Source organism: Alexandromys fortis, unplaced genomic scaffold, assembly GCF_014885135.2.
Source record: "Alexandromys fortis isolate MF-2015 unplaced genomic scaffold, M_Fortis_MF-2015_v1.1 scaffold_80, whole genome shotgun sequence".
NCBI lineage: Eukaryota > Metazoa > Chordata > Mammalia > Rodentia > Cricetidae > Alexandromys > Alexandromys fortis.
In genome coordinates, this window is record NW_026068174.1 from 146,678 (window position 1) to 167,025 (window position 20,348).

Here is a 20,348-nt window from a genome sequence, read left to right on the forward strand (position 1 = left end):
CCTCGCCACAGTGTAGGGTGGGGATTCTGCCTGGAAGGGATCCACTCCAGCACCCCCAAATCCAGTGACTTCTCCCACCCTCCCGCCGCAAAGGACATTGGTCAAGCTTGGAGCTTGACCTCCAATGAGAGGGTTGTCAGAGTCCCTGTTTCCCATCTCTCTTTCAACCAGGTGTCACCCACCTTCCTTGCAGGCCTAAAGGTCCTCAGGGTCTTCTCCTTGCCCAGTCTCCGGGAGACACCTCCTTCTAGGTACTGCTCCTGGGTTCTGCAGTTCACCTCAGCCAGCTTCTGACTGCTGTGCCCAGCCCCCACCCTGCAGACTTTATCACCCCAGCCAGTGACTCCAGACTATATTTGGCCACAGGGGCAGGTGCTCCTGGAGGCTGTCATTGATACAGGGCCTTTCCCCTGCCTGGACTGGATATCCACAGCCACATGGAAGGACCGACTGCCCCCTGGCCCCTAAGCACCCCACTCAAGGGCAGTCTGGCAATACTTTAGACTCACACCTCAAAGTATGGGAGAAAGATCCAGATGAGACAGGAATTGAGAGACCTGCCCTGCCTAGGCAAAGTTATGACGCCCCTTCCCCACCTCCATCCCAGAAAAACAACCCTCCCCCACTACGGCTATTTTGGGAGCAGAGTGACAGCTGAGGGGCTGATAGGCTAGGACACACAGCAGCTGCCAAAGTCCCTCTGGAGACTTCCAGAAAAGTCTCTGCGGAGGGAGGAGAGCAGAGTGGAGGACGATCCCTTCTCTTCATACTTGTTCATAGTGCCTGCATTTGCTCCAAAGAGCCTGCTTTTGGAAAGCCCAGCAGGACTTGCTGACCTGTGAGTGTGGGCCGGGGGGTGGGGGGAGCTGCCGTTTGAGTGTGACTGTCCCTCCCTGCCTGCGTTGATGAATAAATTCAGTCCCCCACCTAGGGGGACTCCCTTGGATATGAGCTCTCCTCCTCTCCATCAGATCTCACTCTACTGGGACAAGGACTAGGTCAGACCTGGAATTCCCTGGGCTCAAGGGCTGTCGCCCACCTTCCTCTGATCCAGATCTCTCCCAGGACAAGAGGAGGCTCCCTTTTCAAAAGTAGCAATCACCATGGCGGAGGGCTCTCTCTGGGAGCCGGCCTTGCTTGATTCTCTGCAGCCAACTTTAAAAGGCTAGCCTCACGGAGAGACAGAAATCTCCTGGCCCTCAGTGTCTGCTCCCAGAGGGCAAGGATGCTGCTCAGGAACGTCCATCGCCATCCCAGGTACCTGGCTCTGCTCCGCTCACCTCTGTTCTCCCAGCACCTCCCATACATCTCAGAACACACCTGAAAGATACCAAAGAAAAGCCACAAACGGGGGCACACACGATAGCGTCTGCAAATAGAGCTGTGGTTTTAGAATGTGGATATACAGCTATGGGACCTCGGACAGGTCTCACTGGCCTGTTGAACAAAAGGCCCAACCCTAACACACGAGTTTGGTTGTTTCTCTCACCTTGTTTTCCAAGCTGGCTTCAGACTGACTTCAAACTTCGAGACTTAGGCAATTCACCACCTGAACAGCTGGAACCAAGTTGTGGATCACCATGTCCATCTTAACACACACTTTCTGAATGGTAAATGGGTGTGTGCGTGGGTAGATGGATTCCATGCTCTCGTGAGATCCCAAGCCTGGATCCTCGCTTGAGGTCCAAAGGCTGAGGTAATGTGACAAGGACCTCACTGCTGGCAGAGAGGCTTTGGTTCTGTAGCTTTTGGACCAAGGGATCCTGCATTCAACTCCTCATTCAGTAGTTCATTCCACAATCATTTCTTCTGTGTCTCCTATACACCAGGGGACGTGACTGATAATGAGGAATGCCGGAATGCGTGGAAAACACGGATCAAGAAGAACAATGTCCTAGGAAAGGCTTCCCTAAGTACGGGAAGTGAGAGTCTATGCAAAGTTTCTAGAACACTATCTGGAAAATGGGAGGACCAGGTGTGCCCTTTGGAGGCTTTTCCTCCGGCCATTCCATCTGCTAGGGGCTCTCCCTTTCTGATCTCCTTTAACTTTTATTAGTTTCTTATAAGCTCTGTATTCTTTCGACTTATGCATGAGGGGAACGGAGACTCAATTCTGTCCACCACAGTTCCAGGCAGAATAAACTGCCTATGGAAAAGGACGGATACAGGATGGGGCCACACCTGGAAAGAGCTCAGGAAAAAAAAAACGTCAAGACAGCTGGGCACGGTGGCTCATCCTGTAATGTCAGCATCCTGGGAGACACAGGCAAGAGGATCACGGAGTTCAAGGATGATTTAGGCTACACACCCAAAGCCTATCTCAATGTAATTAAATTAATTAATTAATGAAATAAAAACCACAAACCAAGCCAGGCGGTGGTGGCGTACGCCTTTGATCCCAGCACTCGGGAGGCAGAGGCAGGCAGATCTCTGAGTTCGAGACCAGCCTGGTCTATAGAGTGAGTTCCAGGACAGGCTCTAAAGCTACAGAGAAACCCTGTCTCGGAAAAAAAAAAAAAACCCACACACACAAACCAATCATTAAACCAATCATTAAGTAAAATTTCTGCCTCAAACCAAACCAATAGTTTCCTGGTTTGGATTCCCACCTCAGGAGAATAGGGGATGTTGCCTGGACCCTGATGGCGCTCTCAGCCTCCACCATTTCCCGCCCCTGTGAGATATGTGGGCCAATCAACTTCTTTGCGTTTTAGCTTCCCGTGATCTACTGAAGTTGACAAGACTCGCAGTTGTTAAGTGTGAAAGATCGCAGGAGGGATACAGTAGAAGGCGCGGAGACCTCCTGGTGACGCCACTTGCACGCCTGACTCTCTCCTCCGCACAGCAGAGGGCACTGTGGCCCGCGGCTGCCTGGCGACCCGATCTTGACGTTCCATCCCTCCGCCTCGCTTCTCCTCCACGTGGGGACGCAGGATGGCGGACGCTGTGGAGGTGGGAGTACACGCACAGGGCGGGGACGCGGGGTCTCCGCGTGGGGTCCCCAGGCCGGAGGGAGGCGGAGGGGGGGACTGACTGCCTCCCGGCTTGTTTCCGCAGGACGAGGCGGCGGCGGGCGACGTGCAGCGGCTGCTCGTGCAGTTCCAGGATGAGGGCGGCCAACTGCTGGGCTCCCCGTTCGACGTACCCGTAGACATCACGCCGGACAAGCTACAGCTCGTGTGCAACGCGCTGCTGGCCCAGGTGAGCACCCTGACGCGAAGCCGCAGGCGTTCCGTGGACCCTCCACTGCTCACCAACAGTGGGTGGCGTGGGTTGGCCCCTGGAAAACGGTTCTACACGCCGACCCACTGCGGACAAGCTGTGTTTTGAATTCAGCGGATGTAGTATTTCTTTGACTCGTTGTCACAGCCTAACATAAGTATCCCCATTTTACAGAGATGCCCAGCGGGATTAAATTATTCGCGTGGTGGTAGGCAGTAGTTGTTGGATTGAGCACTGGAGCCCAGATTGGTCTGACCAGACGCAAAATCTGTGCTCTTAACTTTTCTGCCAGTGTTACTAATGCTGCCCTGTGTTGAGGAGGAATGGCAGGCTGGTGGACCCCTGCCCTCTTACTCCACCAGACCTTGGTCTGCGTTTTTTAAATACCTCTTTGAATATTCGTTTTACAGGTGCAGCATAGTGTTGCACCTGTATATGAATGATGCTGTGTATCGACCAAAAAATACCAAAGACCTGAATTAATTGTCAGGGTTGGGTCTTTGAGCTAATTACTTATTTGCACTAAGCATTTTTTTGAAATCCACCAACTGGGGATATTAATGTTCACTTCGCTGTGTTCTGAGATGCAAAAAAAGGACTCCAAAATTCTGTGGGTGGCCTCGGGTTACTCATCGATGGTTTTAAAAGGCCGTGCTTGGTAGGGAATAGTGAGGTTATCCCAGGCAAGGTAGGTGGCAGAAGACCATCCGCCCACAGCTCAGTGGGGAGCTGGCTTCCCTCAGCGGAGGGCAGGTGCTCATCCTTCTGTGGCGGAGTTGCCATTTACTCCGTTTTTCTCGCCCTCAGGAGGAGCCCTTACCCCTTGCTTTCTACGTCCACGACGCTGAGATTGTGTCCTCCCTGGGGAAGACGCTGGAGTCCCAGTCTGTGGAGACCGAGAAAATCATAGACATCATCTACCAGCCCCAGGCTGTCTTCAGAGTCCGGGCTGTGACGCGGTGTACCAGCTCATTGGAGGGCCACAGCGAAGCCGTCATTTCTGTGGCCTTCAGCCCTACGGGAAAGTAAGGACATCAGCAGAATCATCGGGATGTAGAGGTGCAGCCTTTGCCTGGGGTGGACAGAGCCCTCCTGAGTTACAATCCATGGGGGTCGTAGGCTGCCTGTCATAGACCTTGAAGTCTGGTCTCAAATCGCAAGTAAGAAACTTTCTTAATAGGGTTTGATTCCCAAAGGCTAAGAATACCTGCCTGGAAAGAGATTGTGTTGGATCTCTGGAGAGTTGAACCATCCCTTTCCTTTTGATTTTTTTTTTTTTTTTTTTTTTTTTTTTTTTGGGGGGGACAGGGTTTCTCTGTGTAACAGCCCTAGCTGTTCCAGAATTCACACTGTAGACCAGACTGGCCTCGAACTCACAGAGATTCGCCTGCCTCTGTCTCTTGAGAGCTGGGATTAAAGGCGTGCGCCCCCACCGCCGCTGAGCTACCCCTTTCTTTTCAAGGTGTGTTACTTAAGTCAGATTCCTGCATGGTTCCTTCCCTGTGAAAATGAATCATTTCTTCTAGCTCATAACAGTTGAGCTGGGTGTGGCGGCCCATGCCTTCAGCCCCAGCAATTAGGGTGGTGGTACACACCTTTGATCTCAGCACCCAGGGGGTAGGTGAATCTCTGAGTTCAAGGCCAGCCTAGTCTACAAACTGAGCTGCTTCAGGACAGTCCAGGGCTACACAGAGAAACCCTGGGGGGGGGCATCAAAACGGTGGTTATAACTGTAGCTGTTCCTGTCAGCAAAGCGGAAGCGAGAAGTGGCCTCCTGGGGTCTTTTCCAGGTAGCATCAGTGTCCTGTTTCTCCTCAGGAAAGGAGAGTCTGTTCCCAGAAGATGGTTGGATAGGCAGCAGGAATGTTCATGTGCAGTGTCTCAGGGTGGGCCCCACCACTGCAGCAGTCAAGCGGCCTCTCTTCCCCAGGTACCTGGCCAGTGGTTCCGGAGACACCACTGTGCGCTTCTGGGATCTCAGCACTGAGACACCGCATTTCACGTGCAAAGGTCAGTGCGCACTTAGCCATTGAAGGGGTCTTAATGCGTGCCGAGTGGTTAGCTCAGTAGCTCCTGGTAGGACTCAGAAGAATCCAACTCATTAGCATCCTGTTCCTTAGAAACAAGCAGATGCTGGACCAGTGCAGTATGTGGGGAAGAGCTGAGCCATCAGTAGCAGGGAACAGCCTGACTTCGAGCCAACCTTTGACACAAAGGTTTTCAGACTTTAGCACTGATGAGAATCACCTGGAGGACTTACTAAACTACAAGATGCTAGCTAGGTCCCTAATCGCTCCCCACACCCCACATTCCTTAGAGCTTTTGTTTCAGCAGCTTGAGGGTGGGGCCTGAGTACCTTTCTAACAAGTCCCAGGTTCTGTGCTGGTCTGGGACCCACACAGAGGAGTCCACTGCAGGGTGTACTCACTGTCTAAACTCTAGTATTTGCATCTCGAGAATTAGGGTGGTTCTCTAAGATTAGAAACACCCTAGAGATGGTGTGTATAGAAACATCCCATCTCTAATGTCAAATCTAGACTTAATAGAAAGTGGCCTTGTTACCCTCGGTAAGCTGTGCACTATAGCACTTGGCCTGTGTTCTCTCTCTGCTTTAGTTCAGTTCATTTATTTGACAGTTGGTTAAGGAGGGTTTGCAGTGTGCCGTGCCCTGCTAGGCCCTGGCTAGAGGTAAAGATTAACGCTCTCCTGTCTCCCTCCCCTGCTTTCATAGGACACCGGCACTGGGTCCTTAGCATATCCTGGTCCCCAGATGGCAAGAAACTGGCCTCAGGCTGCAAGAATGGCCAGGTAGGAGACATTTGGATGAAGGGACAGAGTGGCCTCTGGCACCTTGAAGGGTGTGTTGGGGAGGCAGCTAGGAGATGTTTGGCGGGACGGGTTTCAGAAAGTTACTCTATGAGCTTCTGTCCTTCAGATTCTCCTGTGGGACCCAAGCACAGGGATGCAGGTGGGCAGGACCCTCAGCGGCCACAGCAAGTGGATCACAGGCCTGAGCTGGGAGCCCCTTCATGTGTAAGTGACACCAAGCTGAGAGGCGTGAACTGGATTAAATCTGCCCCTTCCCCTTTTCTGGAGAGAGCGAGAGAAGCGTCCAGAAGTCAGTGACTGCTTGGCCTCCCATGGCCACACGCCCCGCTGCTTGGAGGCGGCTACTCATCACTCACCTGAGCACAGCCTTGCTATGCAGTCAGAAAACTCAAAAATTGTCCTCAGCCTCTGAGTGAAGAATGAGACATACTATGGACAGACAGGCACTGCCGAGTCAGACCTGGGGTCTCACTTCCCCCTTCAACAGGAACCCCGAGTGCCGTTATGTGGCCAGCAGCTCCAAAGATGGCAGTGTACGAGTCTGGGACACAACCGCAGGCCGCTGTGAACGCATCCTCACCGGACACACGCAGTCGGTCACCTGCCTCCGCTGGGGAGGGGATGGGCTCCTATACTCTGCTTCTCAGGACCGCACCATCAAAGTCTGGAGGGCCCATGATGTAAGAGTTGGGAAGAGGGCTGGAGAGATGGCTCAGAGGTTAAGAGCACTGGATGTTCTTTCAGAGGTCCTGAGTTCGGTTCCCAGCAACTGCATGGTGGCTCACAACCATTTATGAGATCTGGTGCCCTCTTCTGGCGGGCAGGCATACATGCAGGCAGAACATTGTATACATACTAAATAAATTTAAAAAAAAAAAAAAAAAAGAGCTGGGAAGATTCAGAAACCGGTCTCCTGGATTATGGGTGCTGGTGCCAGTCTGGTGTTTCCAGAATCGTATTAGGAGTCCAGCCGGTGCTTGTGAAACAGCTGCTCAGTGATTGGTGTTGCTGGGTTCTGGATTGTTGTAGAACTGTTTGCCGCCTACCACATCCCAGATGCATTTGGCTAGGAAAACCCTTGTATTCCGATGTACCTCCCTACCCTGAAACAGGCCAGTACTCTAGCTCGCTGACTAAGGTGACCGACCATGCATGAGTAATGGATTCTTGTCCTGTGTTGCCCATCCTGTGGAGGGGTATGGGGTGTGATCTCTCCCCCTGATCTTAGGATGTGTATGCGTGTATCTGTCTGACCTGTATCCTTCTGCCCTAGGGTGTATTGTGCCGGACTCTTCAAGGTCATGGCCACTGGGTGAACACCATGGCACTTAGCACAGACTATGCCCTGCGCACAGGGGCCTTTGAGCCTGCTGAAGCCACAGTGAATGCCCAAGACCTGAAGGGGTCCTGTGAGTGAGGAGGAGGGGAGCAGGCTGCCTGGGAGGGAGCCGGTTCTTCAGCCTAGACAGATGTCTAACCAGTCCTGTTCTCTCCCTTGGTACCTGCACAGTGAAGGAGCTGAAGGAGAGAGCCTCACGCCGCTACAACCTTGTGCGGGTGAGTTTGTGCCGCCAGCATGCAGCTCCAGCTCAGGACTCTTTTTTTTTTTTGGGAGGGGGACAGGATGGGAGGGATGTTCCAGACAGGGTTTCTCTGTGTAGCCCCGACTGTCCTGGAATTCACTCTGTAGACCAAGCTAGCCTCGAACTCAGAGACTTGCCTGCCTCTACCTCCCAAGTAGTGGCATTGAAGGCATGCGCTACTACCGCATCTGGTCACAGAAACTCCACAATCACTTGGGCCTCTTCCTTCTAGCCCCAGCTCAGTGTTTTATTCCAAAAAGTTGTTCTAGTTATCATTCTTTATAATCTCAAATCTTTTTGCTTTTGTTTTTCGAGACAGGGCTTCTCTTTGTTGCTTTGGAGCCTGTCCTAGAACTTACTCTGTAGACCAGGCTGATCTCGAACTCACTGCCTGCCTCTGCTTCCTGAGTGCTGGGATTAAAAGTGTGTGCCACCATTGCCCATCTGTAATCTCCAAATCTTAAAAACTAGGCATCATTTAACTTGTATCATTTCCTACTGTTGTCTCTTATTTCCTTCGTTGTTTAAGGAACACATTTACATGGTCTAAGGTTCAATAGATGCAAAAAGATCGTGAAACATCTCCCATCTTTCATACAGTCATGCATCCCTTCTGGAAGCATCCAGTGCTACCGGTGTGGCAGTTCATGTACTCAGTATGCACAGAGGGTATATACATAAAACACAAAAGCCATCTCCTCTTAGCACCATTCTCTATGCTGCTTTTTATCTTAGGACTCTTTCCACGCATGTGTAGAGTTCCTTCTCCCTATGGGCTAACCTGGAGTTTTGTGGGAGCGTATGTCCCTTCCAGGCCTCGCTTCCCTGGTTCTGGCCTCTATCGCTATGTGCATAGCCAGTATCTGACCACATCCAACATGATGTGCTTTCTTGCCAAGGGCCAAGGCCCAGAGAGGCTGGTATCTGGCTCAGACGACTTCACCTTATTCCTGTGGTCCCCAGCAGAGGACAAGAAGCCCCTGGCACGGATGACAGGACACCAGGCCCTCATCAACCAGGTGCTCTTCTCTCCTGACTCCCGCATCGTGGCCAGTGCCTCCTTCGACAAGTCCATCAAGCTGTGGGATGGCAGGACGGGCAAGTGAGTGCAGGGGTAGGAACTGTCCCTTCTTAGCGTGGAATGACATGAGCTCGGTGCAGCCACTTAGTACTCGTGTGGCACTGGTGGGGTCTGATTCCTCAGCCCACACTGACACGTAGGCTGAACTTGGATTAGTAAGGTGGCATCTCTAGGGCCAGCACTAAACGTTAGGGCTAGCCACAGAGCCCAGGATGCAGCAGCCCTGGAGAAGGTGAACGGTAGCTAGGACTGTTGTTGTTGGTCTTGTGATGCCCTCAGAGGGTGCGCCACACACCAGTGGCACCAGCGTCTCTGGAAACTTGACAGAACTGCACAATGTAGGGGTCTAGAGAGATGGCTCAGCGGCCAAGAGCATATACTGCTCTTGCAGTGAGAGAACCCAAGTTCATCCCCAGCACCCACCTCAGGAAGGTCACAACGCCTGTATTGAGCTCCACAGGCACCTGCAAGTCATGTGTTTATTTAAAAATAAAAATGCAGACCGAGGCCAGCCTGGGCTATAGAGTTAATTCCAGGACAGTTGGGGCTGTTACACAGAGAAATCCTGTCTAGAAAAACCAAAAATAAAAATTTAAAATAAAGAAATGCATTTATTTAAAGTTTAAAATGCAAATGTGGGGAGCTGGAAAGATAGCTCAGTAGTTAAGAGCACTGGCTGCTCTTCCAAAGGTCCTGAGTTCAAACCTCTCCCTCTCCCCCAGCAACCACATGGTAGCTCACAACCATCTATGGTGGGATCTGATGCTCTCTTAAGGCACATGCAGATAAAGCACGATATATACATACATACATACATACATACATACATACATACATACATACATACATACAAATGTGTACTCCAGTCCAGAAAGCTCACCTGTTAATTGTGCTATCAGCTAAAGTCTTGAGAGGCCTGGTGTGGAGGTGTGGGGGAAGCGTGGTGCACCAGCCATTGGGTTGGAAAAGAGGCATGGGTGTGTGGGAGCAGAGAAGGAATGTCTTTCATTGTGTATATTCATACAGCAGTTCTTTGAAATGGTAATTCAGTTTCTTTAGAAAGCCAGGAAAAACCTGCCTTTAGTCCCAGCACTCAGGTCACAGAGGCAGGTGGATCTCTGTGAGTTTGAGGACAGCCTGGTCTACAAAGTGAGTTCCAGGACAGCGAAACCTATACAGAGAAACCCTGTCTCGAAAAATAAAAATTAAAAAAGCCAGGAAACTGAGCCTTGGGCCTAATGGCTTATCCAGACGTCACAGCTAGACTATTAACTTGAACGCTCCAGCTGGGCCTGGCCCACTGTTTCTCCATGCCACCTGTTAGCTGGCGCCTGTTGTGTTGGAGGACACCAGGCAGATGGGCTAAGCAGGTGGTACATTGGGCTTTCAGACGTGCAGAGATGTGCAGGTCTGGAGGCTTAGCAGGAGGCAGCGTCAATGCAACTCACCAGGAGGAGTTTTACACAGTAGTAATGGCCAATAATGATGAAAATGACCTAGCACAGGCCCAGGCAATGCTAGCAGGTAGCCAAGGTTGAGACCACTGTTATGGGTATAGAGGACGTGTCGAAGACCTAACATTCATCACTGGCTCCCCTGGCGCAGGTACCTGGCTTCCCTGCGTGGCCACGTGGCTGCTGTGTACCAGATTGCCTGGTCAGCTGACAGCCGGCTGCTGGTCAGTGGCAGCAGCGACAGCACACTGAAGGTGTGGGATGTGAAGGCCCAGAAACTGGCCATAGACCTGCCTGGCCACGCTGATGAGGTAAGGCTGACCCCAGGGGGGCTGGGATTGGCCCTGGTCCTGACTGGCTGGTCCTCTTGCCCTTATACTGCACTGTCCAACCACGTCCTCCATTTAGGTGTATGCTGTCGACTGGAGTCCAGATGGCCAGAGAGTAGCAAGTGGCGGGAAAGACAAGTGTCTCCGGATGTGAGTTGGGGTGTGGTAATAGCTGGGGTGTTCAGCTCTCCTGGCCTCTGCTCTTTGCCACAGCATAGAACTCAGAGAGGCATTCTTGTGTTGTGGAGGGAGGGTGTGGGAGCCTGATTCTCCATGGGAGATAGAGTTAGGGTTTCTGGGAGACCCTAGAGGGACCTACCTGTAGGTCTCCACAGTGCAGCGGTTAGCTGCTAGGATAGCAGGCTTTGCACTCGTGGGCGCTGGGTTCAGGTCCTGGTTCTGTCAGTGTGCAGGCACAGCACTTTCCTAGACACCTGAAGCACTAGCTTGTGAGAGCAACTTGATGCTTGGTGGGGCCCTGCAGGATCGCAGGGATTGGGGGGGAGAGAGAGGTCCTGGCTGAGGTGTGCGGCTTCAGAGCCAGAGCAGGTGCCAGGCTCTTGACAGGGCTGTAGGCAGCATGGATCCCTCCCATGCCTCTCTCCCACAGATGGAGAAGATGAAGAATTCCACAACTTCCTCACCCTACCTGGACTCAGCCTCTGGCCTGCCCTCCAGAGACCAAAGACTGCTTTGTGGCCGTCTACCCGGGACAGGCGGTCTGCATGTCACAGTCATAGGAAGTTACCGCATGGAGCTAAGCATGGACACTTCCGGCTGCTGCAGACAGCAGAGGAAAAGCCAGGCTTCTGGTCCCAGTCCCCATGTCCTTTTCTGAGTGTCAGCTCTGCAGGCCCAGACCTTGGCTGTGTAGCCAAATAAATAATGTATTTTGTGTTCGTGATGCAGTTTCTTGTCCTAGAACCCCCAGGACTCTGAGGTGGTTCATCTGGCTCCTCCCTGGCACTGTAGGACAGCAGCCCATGCTTCCTAGCTGTCCTTGCTCCCACTTCACTGTAAGGGAGAGAACAGTGTGACAGAGGCTATGCTGTCTGGTCATGCTGGCCATGTGCCTGTGTGCACCAACTAAAATTCCATCTAGAGACTATTCTCAGCCTGCTCAGGAGGACTCTGGTAGTAGAAAACAGTCTTGCCATGGCCTCGCCTGGCTTTCTGACCAAGGCTCTGCCAGATCCCTAGTACTGTGCTAGACCCTCAGGTGAGGGAGGGGGGGGAGATAAGAGGACAGTGGTGTGGAACACTGGCTGATGTGGGCACAGTATGACAAGGAACTGTGCTCTCTGAGGACCTTACAGGAACAAAGGGTATCCCAGTATTTCAGGCCTTGACTGGGGCCTTTACCCTGCAAGAACCTGCCTGCCTTTTCCTGTAAATTACAGGCTTAGCACTGTCTGTTCATGACCTCCAGTCATGGAGGAGTTTCTGGATCCGTCTGCTTCCCACCTCCATTTAGGGTGTGTACAGTTTTGCAGTCAGGCAGCTGTGGTGTTCAGCCTCCCCTCACCTAAGACTAGGACTGCAGGAGAGACACGATGTCAGGCTTCTGTGTCACAGTGGCTGAGCCTCACTTTAGAGTGAGCTATGCAGAGCCCCAGGACACAATGACCTTCTTGTACCTCATAAGGGGGAAGAGCTAGGATTTAGCCAGGCCAGAACATTCCTTCAAAGCTGGGCTCTTAGTCTTGAGTGTCAGCCTGTCGCCTTGCCATCCTTGTCCTCATGCTGGACTCTTGCTTCTGACAAGAGGCTAGTTCTCGGGCTAGTTTTAGGATTATGACAACAGGAAGCAGACTTCCAGTGTGTTGGTTGGGCCTTCAGTTCTTTAATGAGGGACTGGGAACCAGCCCAGGCCAGGGAGGAAGGAGGGCACCTAGCAGCTGTTGGGCAGTGGCTGAGCCTGGCCCAGCCTAAGGTGTCTCTAGGTGAATGGGGCTCGTGTCTATCCTTGACTCCAGTCCAGGGGTGAGGTTCCAGTACATTTGCCCCAGGCCCTTGGCTGACAGGGTAACTAGGGGTTCTTTGGCTTGGTGCTTGGTGGTATAGTACATCTCACAGTTCTGGTCCCTGCGGACCCAGGACCAAGGCTGACAGTGGGCAAGGGATAACCTCAACCCACACCCCTAATATGGATATAGGTATTCCAGATCCTCCAGCCTCCGCATATCCTCTGTCGCCATAGACACGGTTCTCCGCTGAGGTTGTTTGCGCTGCACGGTGACGTGGATGGGATTGTTCTCAGGGAAGCTGTTGAAGTCAGTAGGCACAGTGGCAAACTGAAACAGAACAAGTACCCTCGGGATGCTGTCCCAGGCCCTTCCCTCATCTCCATCACCCTCTTGCTGCTAAGTGAGATAGATCTTAGCCTTATGCAACACAGTCATTGTGGAGTTCTCTACCCTAAGGCCCTGACACCTGCAAGCTGTTTCCTTTGTTCTCTTCCCCTTTTCTCCTCACAATTCCTGGTCCATTCACAATTATTGGGGTTGAGGTATATGAGAACTCACGGCTTTGGAAAATGAACACTGCAGCAATACTACTATAATTACCAGTTTGCATTTCTAATGGGCCCTGGACAGCTTAACCCCTAAACCTCCCGGGAGACAACAGTCTGGAATTAATGCTTGTTGGCCCAGGCTTAAGCAAGTACATGAGGTTTAGGGAGGCAAGGGTTCCTGCCTTCTGTTTGGTTCCCTGCATGTAGTTTCTCACCTATCTGGAACAATGATTCTGTCCTTCGGTGCCTTGATTCTCTGGATCGGACTTCCCTCCCTAGCCCTGGGCCTTTCTGGTGCCAGGACTTACTTTATAGGGCTTGCACCACTTCCCCACCCCGGCTGTGTTGGCTGCACGGACAGTAAGGCAGTAACTCGTGTTCGGCTTCAGCTCCACCAGTTGGATGGTGGTACCCAGGATCTTGTTGAAGATCCAGGGACGGTTCTTGACCTTGGGCATCTCCTTGTCGCTTTGCTTGGTTGCCTCCTGCAGCAGCACCTGGTAGAAGCTGACCTGCTGCTTGCCCACAGCATAAGTCCAGGAAATCTAGGGGAAAAGAGAGCCCGGGCTTCCTCAGGTCTGGCCTGGCCCACGGGGATAGGTCACGGTGGCACTTCCATTCCTGTTCCTACTCAGGCAGGTCTGAAGGAAAGTGCAGCCACGCCTGCCCAGCAGCACTGGGAAGGGGAGGAGCTCCACTACCAACCACTCCCCCACCGTAGGTGCTCCTCATTCCATAGACCTAAATGGCCAGCTGAAAGTTACCTGTGCAAACCGTCTTTTCCACCTGCAGAGAGGACACCACACAGCAACTAAATGACAGACTACAGATGGCTCAGAGGTTAAGAGCACTGACTGTTCTTCCAGAGGCCTTGAGTTCCAAGCAACCGCCTTGTGGCTTACAACCATCTGTGCTGCCCTTTTCTGGCGTATAGGCTTACATGCAGGCAGAACACTGCATACATAATAAATATGGTTTTTAAAAAAATGCTGGGCCGGGCGGTGGTTGCGCATTGCCTTTAATCCCAGCACTCCGGAGGCAGAGGCAGGCGGATCTCGGTGAGTTCGAGGCCAGCCTGGTCTACAAGAGCTAGTTCCAGGACAGGAACCAAAAGCTACGGAGAAACCCTGTCTCGGAAAAAAAAAAAAAATGCTGGGCGGTGGTGGCACACGCCTTTAATCCCAGCACTCAGGAGGCAGAGGCAGGAGGGTCTCTGAGTTCAAGGCTAGTTCCAGGACAGGTTCCAAAACTACAGAGAAACCCAGTCTCAAAAAGAAGAAAGAAAAAGAAAGAAATCTAACTCAACATCCAGGGACTTAATATGTTTCTGTTGCCTGGACCTATTTAAACAGTGCACAAACTCTCTAAGGGATGGAACCTGGGAGTCTAGGTAGTGACAAGGTGTCCCGGAGGAACATGACTGTCAGTAGCCCTTGGGTAGATGCTGGGACACACCGAGAATACTGCTCACTTCTAGACTTCCCAGTTCCAGCCCTTGCTCAGCTGGAAATCCTGAGAAACTACTCTTTCTGCACTGAGCAGAGAAGCAGTAAGCCCATTTCATCTTGCCCTAAAACTCCATAGACTCCATAGACCCCTGCCTGCCCCCTTCCTAAACCATGAACTTGAGGTCGGAATGCCGTGGCGATGCCTTCACACTCCCCATGGTGCTTACGTAGGTGCCTACACTGTAAACCCTCGCCAGGAGAAAGACATACCACAGCTGTGGAATCGCCAACAGTGTGTTTGCAGATGAAGGGGACCTCTGGTACATCCATGACCACAGAAGACTCAGAGCGTGTTGACGAGGTGTCTGTGTCCAGTGCGGAGTTGTCGAGGTCCAACAGGCCCTTGGGGGCCATTTGGACCTTAGATGAATGGGGGCAGATGGCCAGATTCTCCTTTTCTGTGTTTTTGGCCAGGGATGATAAGCTGAGTTTGTTCAGCTCACCCTCCAGCATCCCAGCGAAGAAGCTGCTGTTGGGCTGAGTCGCAGCCAGTTTGATGGGGTTCAACAGGGTGGACGACATAGGGGACAGACTAGTGTCATCTGAGCTGAATTCTGAATCATCTGCTGGTATCTGCTTCCTGGAGTGGAAAAGATAATGGGTGTCAGGTGAAGGAGGCCACCCCAACCCATCCAGCCTGAGGAACCCCGAGCACATGGCCTGGGGGTTCACTCTACCAGCATCCCCAACTGTGGAACATGCTGGCTCAGCGCCAGCTGGGCCTCAAATCCATCACTTATACTGGAGATTCTTGCCAGGCAGTGGTGGTGCACACCTTTAATCCCAGCACTCCAGGCAGAGACAGGTGGTAGGTGGATCTCTGAGTTCAAGGCCAGCCTGGACTACAAACTGAATGCCAGGACAGGCTCCAAAGCTACAGAGAAACCCTATTTCGAAGTAAAAGGAAAAAAAAAAAAAACCCTGCAGATTATCGGTTCCTGGTTCCCAGTAGGCATGGAAGCTACATTTTAAATAAGATCTTCAGATGGTTCTCATATTAAATGCTCTGAGAACCACAATTTGAGAAACTGCTAAAACTTTAAATCCTCCCACCAAAATGGGGTGCAAGTGTTCCAGAAAATAACCAACCAGAGTAGAGAAATGTCTGCAAGTACCTAGTAAGAAAGTAATAAATTGAAATAATTTTTGCTAATAGTTTCTTACTATTACTTAATGTTTAATCTAATTTGTACTTAATTCTAATGACATTTAGCAATATTGTGAAGTATATAAAATTAATAGTCTATTTTATGTGCAAAACACATCTGTAATCCTAGCACTCAGGAGACTGAGGTGGGAGGATCAAAAGTCCTCCATCAGTCTGACCTATGTGGTGAGACCCTTGACTCAAAAATAAAAATAAAAGCACAGCAAACAAACGGGTGGTAGTGGCACATGCCTTTAATCCCAGCACTCAGGAGAATCTCTGCGAGTTCTACAGAGCTAGTTCTAGGACAGGCTCCAAAGCTACACAGAGAAACCCTGTCTTGAGAAAAAAAAAGGGGGGGGGGTCCTTGCTTAGTGGCAGTGGCACACACCTTTAATTCCAGCACTTGTGAGGCAGAGATGGGTAGATCTCCCTGTTCCCTGTGGTGGTTTGAATGAGAATGGCCCCTATAGGTTCATGTGTTTGAAAGCTTGGTCCCCAGTTAGTGGAACTGTTTAGGAAGAATTAGGAGGTGTGTCCTTGTTGGAGGAAGTGTATCACTGTATGTAGGGTTTGAACTTTTATTTTTATTAAAAACTTGAGATCATGCACTATCACATCCACCCTGTCACTCATCAAGACTCCTGTATGATGGGTTCTATTGGACAGCAGTCAGGGTTTGAGCTTTCAAAAGCTGGCACTGGGGCTGGAAAGATGGCTCAGTGGTTAAGAGCATTAGTTGTTCTTCCAAGACCTGTGTTCACTTCCCAGGCAATACCTACATGGCAGCTCACAACTGTCTGTAGCTCTAATTACAGGAGATCTGACACCTTCACAGACATGCATGCAGACAAAACACCAATGCACATAGAATAAAAATAAATCTTAAAAAAAAAATCTGGCACCAGGCCCTCCCTCCCTCTTCTCCCCCTGCAATTTGGGGATCAGATGAAAGCTCTCAGCTACTGCTCCAGCACCACACCTGCCCACCTGCCACCGTGCTTGCCGCCATAATGATACTAGGCTTGTCCTCTGAGACCATAAGCGAGCCTACAATTAAACGTTTTCTTCTATAAGCTGCCTTAGTCATGGTATCTCCTCACAACAAAAGAACAGTAACTAAGACATCCCCCATTCATTTTTGTTTTTTGTTTTAATTAGGGGGTATTTTAGACACACACCAAGACTAACATATTTCACTTTTATTTGCTCTCATCCAACTTCAGAAATTAAGACATTAGCATTACTAACACCCTCGGATGCCGGATGCTTCTCTCACACTGCATATCCTCCAGTAAACACAGCCAGCAGAGTCATTTTTTTCTGTTTGTTATTCACTATGTGTCATCTTAGGCTTGTTGCATATGTATATTAACCCAAGGCAAGGCCTATTACTTTGCATGTCTTTAGACGCTATATAAATAAGAGGCATTATTCAGCACACACAACAAAACTTGGTGTTTGTGTTGTGTTTTGAATTGTCTGTACTTATACATGTAGCAGAAGCTTTAACCATTTTGTCCATTTCATGTCTTTTTGTCACATGAATATTTGTTGCTTTTTAACTTATGTGTGTTGGTGTTTTACCCACATGTGTGTATGTAAATCACAAGAATGCAGAGACCAGAAGAGGGCAATGGATCCCCTGCAACTATAGTTACAGATAGTTGTGACATCATTTGGATGCTGGCAAACAAACCCTGGTTGTCTGGAAGACCAGCCAGTGCACTTAAGCACTGAGCCATCTCTCCAGTCCCTGCATGGGTATGTGTATTATTACTATTCTTTGATATTATTAAGGAGTTGAAGACAGATAGTTACAGTTATAGTATTCCTTAGTTATGATAAAAGATAAATTAGATGTGAAATTTTAGACTCACAAAGATAAAATAGATGATAGGATATTTTCTTTAATTTTGCCAAATAAAAATAGACTAAATATTGTAAGTGTAATTTTTGCTTGATACCTGTTTTGTTATATCTAATTTTACTATGTTAAAGTTAAAAGTTTCCTTATTATTTAGACGGAAAAGGGAGGTGATGTGGGATCCTCTCTGTATGCTGTGAATATGTTTTATTAACACTAGTTAATAAAGAATCTGCTAGGGGGGGGCTGGAGAGATGGCTCAGTGGTTAAGAGCATTGCCTGCTCTTCCAAAGGTTCTGAGTTCAATTCCCAGCAACCACATGGTAGCTCACAACCATCTGTAATGAGGTCTGGTGCCCTCTTCTGGCCTTCAGACATACATATAGATAGACTATGGTATACATAATAAATAAATAAATATTTTAAAAAAAGCATCTGCTTTGCCCTATAGCAAGGCAGAATATAGCAAGGCAGGAAATCCAACAGAGTTAGAGGAGAAAAGAAGGCAGAGTCATAGAGATGCCATGTAGCTGCTGAAGGAGAAAGACACCAGAAACATACCAGTAAGCCACAGCCTCATGGTGACACACAGATTAATAGAAATGGGATAATTTAAGGTGTAAGAGCTAGCTAGGAATATGCTTGAGTCATTGTCCAAACAGTGTTGTAATTAATATAGTTTTGTGTGATTATTTAGGTGGCCAGGAAATGAACGTGCAGTCTTTGTTTCCACATTTTAGCCAGGTCACACTAGCTTATGGTGACCTAGAATGGACACATACCTCTCTCTAATCTAACCCAGCACACAGTCTGTGGATCCCAGTGAAAATTAAAGTATGGATTTTTTTCTTTTTTTTTTTAGAAATTATGAAGGATTTCAAGACTGGGCCTGGAGAAATGGCCCAGTGGTTAAAAGCATTGTAAGAGCACTGGTTGCTCTTGTAGAGGTCCTGAGTTCAATTCCGAGCACCCACATGGGGGCTCAACACAGTGACAGCAGAGCCTTAAACGAATCCCAGGGCTCACTCATGGGTCCCCCATGGTTGAAATGTTTACAATTTCCTCAGCCATCGCCTTGAAAACCCCTCCCCTGGAGATCTCCCTCAAACATCACCTCTAAGAGGTCTCCCTTCCCTGCTCCTTGTCCCAAGCTATACTTTCTTGCCGAGAGGGAAAGAATTTTGTGGTATGAAGCAGAGGGAACCTGGACTTACTACGAGGACCAGTGACCCTCAGCTGGAGGGTAGGAAGGACAGCAAAGTGGGAGAAGCGAAGGAGAGAAGCCTGGAATGGGAGAGCGCAGGTGCCGAGCACCTACAAGAGCAAGGAAACTGTAACTGATCCCGAAGGGTCTCCTAGAGCCAGCAATGCACATGCACTCAGAACTGACGCCGGGCTCAGGGGATGCGTGAGGAACCTGCTGTCTTGTTCTTCCCAGGGACCCCAGAGTGGGCTGCAAAGCTCCCCGAGCCTTCAAAAGGAGGACCCAGAATTGTATCTTACATGACATTGGAGGTGTCTTCTTCTAAGTAGTTGACCAAGTTGCGTCTTGTGGAGAGCGGGAGGCCTTTGGTAGCCATGGACCAGTTAGTAAACTTGGGGTTCGGACAGGGCTTCAGCAGTTTGTCAACCACATTTGTATTTTTGAGGGTTTCCTTCTTCTTCGGTACAGCCTCCTCCCCACCTCCCACTTTACAGAACACCTCTGTTGCCATCTGGGGTGGGTGGGATCGGAGCTGTCACCACCGTGCAGGACAACCAGCTGACAAGAAGCAGAGAGAAACTGAGGCAAAGGTCCCACCCTTAGTTTGGGTGGGGTGGGTGTGCTGTGAGCTGACTTCACAATCATCACAGAGTGTAACAATTAGGGGCCAGCCTGCCCTTGATGTGAGGTTTCCTGTGCAGCTGGACAGACCCAAAGTCTGTGTCAGGGGTGGGGTAGAGCCAGGAAACAAACTTCACAGCCTCTTCCGGCACGTGCAAGGCCACTCTGGCCACAGTCGCTCTGTCCTCTGAGGACTTCAAAAGGCTTAACACCTGTGCCCTTTAGAGCTGTCCTGGAAGGAGGAACAGGTTAGTGACAGAGAAACACCACCTGGGCTGAGCCAAGGAGCCTTTGAAGAGGAAGACTTTGCCTACCCTTGCTAAGGCCCTTTCTCCTGGTATAAGCAGTAAATACCATTGTGGCCAGTAGCCTAGGCACAGGGAAAGCTTGCTGTGGGTTGTAGCTCACAGAGTAGCTGTTTTTTTTTTTTTGTTTTTGTTTTTTTTATTAAAGATTTCTGTCTCTTTCCCACCGCTGCCTCCCCTTTCCCTCCCCCTCCCCCAGTCAAGTCCCCCTCCCTCGTCAGCCCAAAGAGCAATCAGGGTTCCCTGCCCTGTGGGAAGTCCAAGGACCACCCACCTCCATCCAGGTCTAGTAAGGTGAGCATCCAAACTAACTGCCTAGGCTCCCACAAAGCCAATGCGTGCAGTAGGATTAAAAACCCATTGCCATTGTTCTTGAGGTCTCAGTAGTCCTCATTGTCCGCTATGTTCAGCGAGACCGGTTTTAACCCAGGCTTTTTCAGACCCAGGCCAGCTGGCCTTGGTGAGTTCCCAATAGAACATCCCCATTGTCTCAGTGTGTGGGCAGAGTAGCTGGTTTTAATGCTAGAATACCAAACACCTTGAAAGACTGAGAGTCAATGGTGAGCGTGGGGAAATATTTCTAAAAAACGGGCCAGACTTCTCTGCTCCGGAGAGAGCCCGAGTGCAAGTAGAAAGCACATCCGCAGCCGGGGGGGGGGGGGGGGGGGAGGGAGGGGTGGGGG

General features: G+C 50.4%; 2 protein-coding genes across 2 annotated transcripts; one reads left to right on the forward strand and one right to left on the reverse strand.

Moving 5' to 3' along the window:
* Positions 1 to 2,812: 2,812 nt before the first annotated feature.
* On the forward strand, positions 2,813 to 11,398 carry Nle1 (notchless homolog 1). Its single transcript, XM_050128914.1, has 13 exons — positions 2,813 to 2,952; positions 3,058 to 3,201; positions 4,030 to 4,247; positions 5,153 to 5,232; positions 5,954 to 6,030; positions 6,158 to 6,255; positions 6,539 to 6,731; positions 7,325 to 7,460; positions 7,562 to 7,608; positions 8,534 to 8,736; positions 10,321 to 10,480; positions 10,578 to 10,648; positions 11,109 to 11,398. The coding sequence occupies exons 1-13, from the start codon at positions 2,935 to 2,937 to the stop codon at positions 11,119 to 11,121; spliced, it is 1,458 nt and encodes a 485-aa protein (XP_049984871.1). The 5' UTR covers positions 2,813 to 2,934; the 3' UTR covers positions 11,122 to 11,398.
* A 1,241-nt stretch (positions 11,399 to 12,639) lies between these two features.
* Positions 12,640 to 19,250, reverse strand: Fndc8 (fibronectin type III domain containing 8). The gene is made up of 4 exons (XM_050128612.1): positions 19,039 to 19,250; positions 14,732 to 15,101; positions 13,322 to 13,558; positions 12,640 to 12,792 (listed from the first exon to the last, which is right to left on the reverse strand). The coding sequence occupies exons 1-4, from the start codon at positions 19,248 to 19,250 to the stop codon at positions 12,640 to 12,642; spliced, it is 972 nt and encodes a 323-aa protein (XP_049984569.1).
* Between the last annotated feature and the right edge of the window lie 1,098 nt (positions 19,251 to 20,348).

Coding starts and splice junctions, on each gene's coding strand:
- Nle1 (XM_050128914.1), top strand. Junction 6,732..7,324: donor AAGTCTGGAGGGCCCATGAT/GTAAGAGTTGGG, acceptor CTTCTGCCCTAG/GGTGTATTGTGCCGGACTCT. Junction 7,609..8,533: donor GCCGCTACAACCTTGTGCGG/GTGAGTTTGTGC, acceptor TTTCTTGCCAAG/GGCCAAGGCCCAGAGAGGCT.
- Fndc8 (XM_050128612.1), bottom strand. CDS start 19,250: ATGGCAACAGAGGTGTTCTGTAAAGTGGGAGGTGGGGAGGAGGCTGTA. Junction 15,102..19,038: donor GAAGACACCTCCAATGTCAT/GTAAGATACAAT, acceptor TTTCCACTCCAG/GAAGCAGATACCAGCAGATG. Junction 13,559..14,731: donor TTGGCGATTCCACAGCTGTG/GTATGTCTTTCT, acceptor CTTTTCCCCTAG/ATTTCCTGGACTTATGCTGT.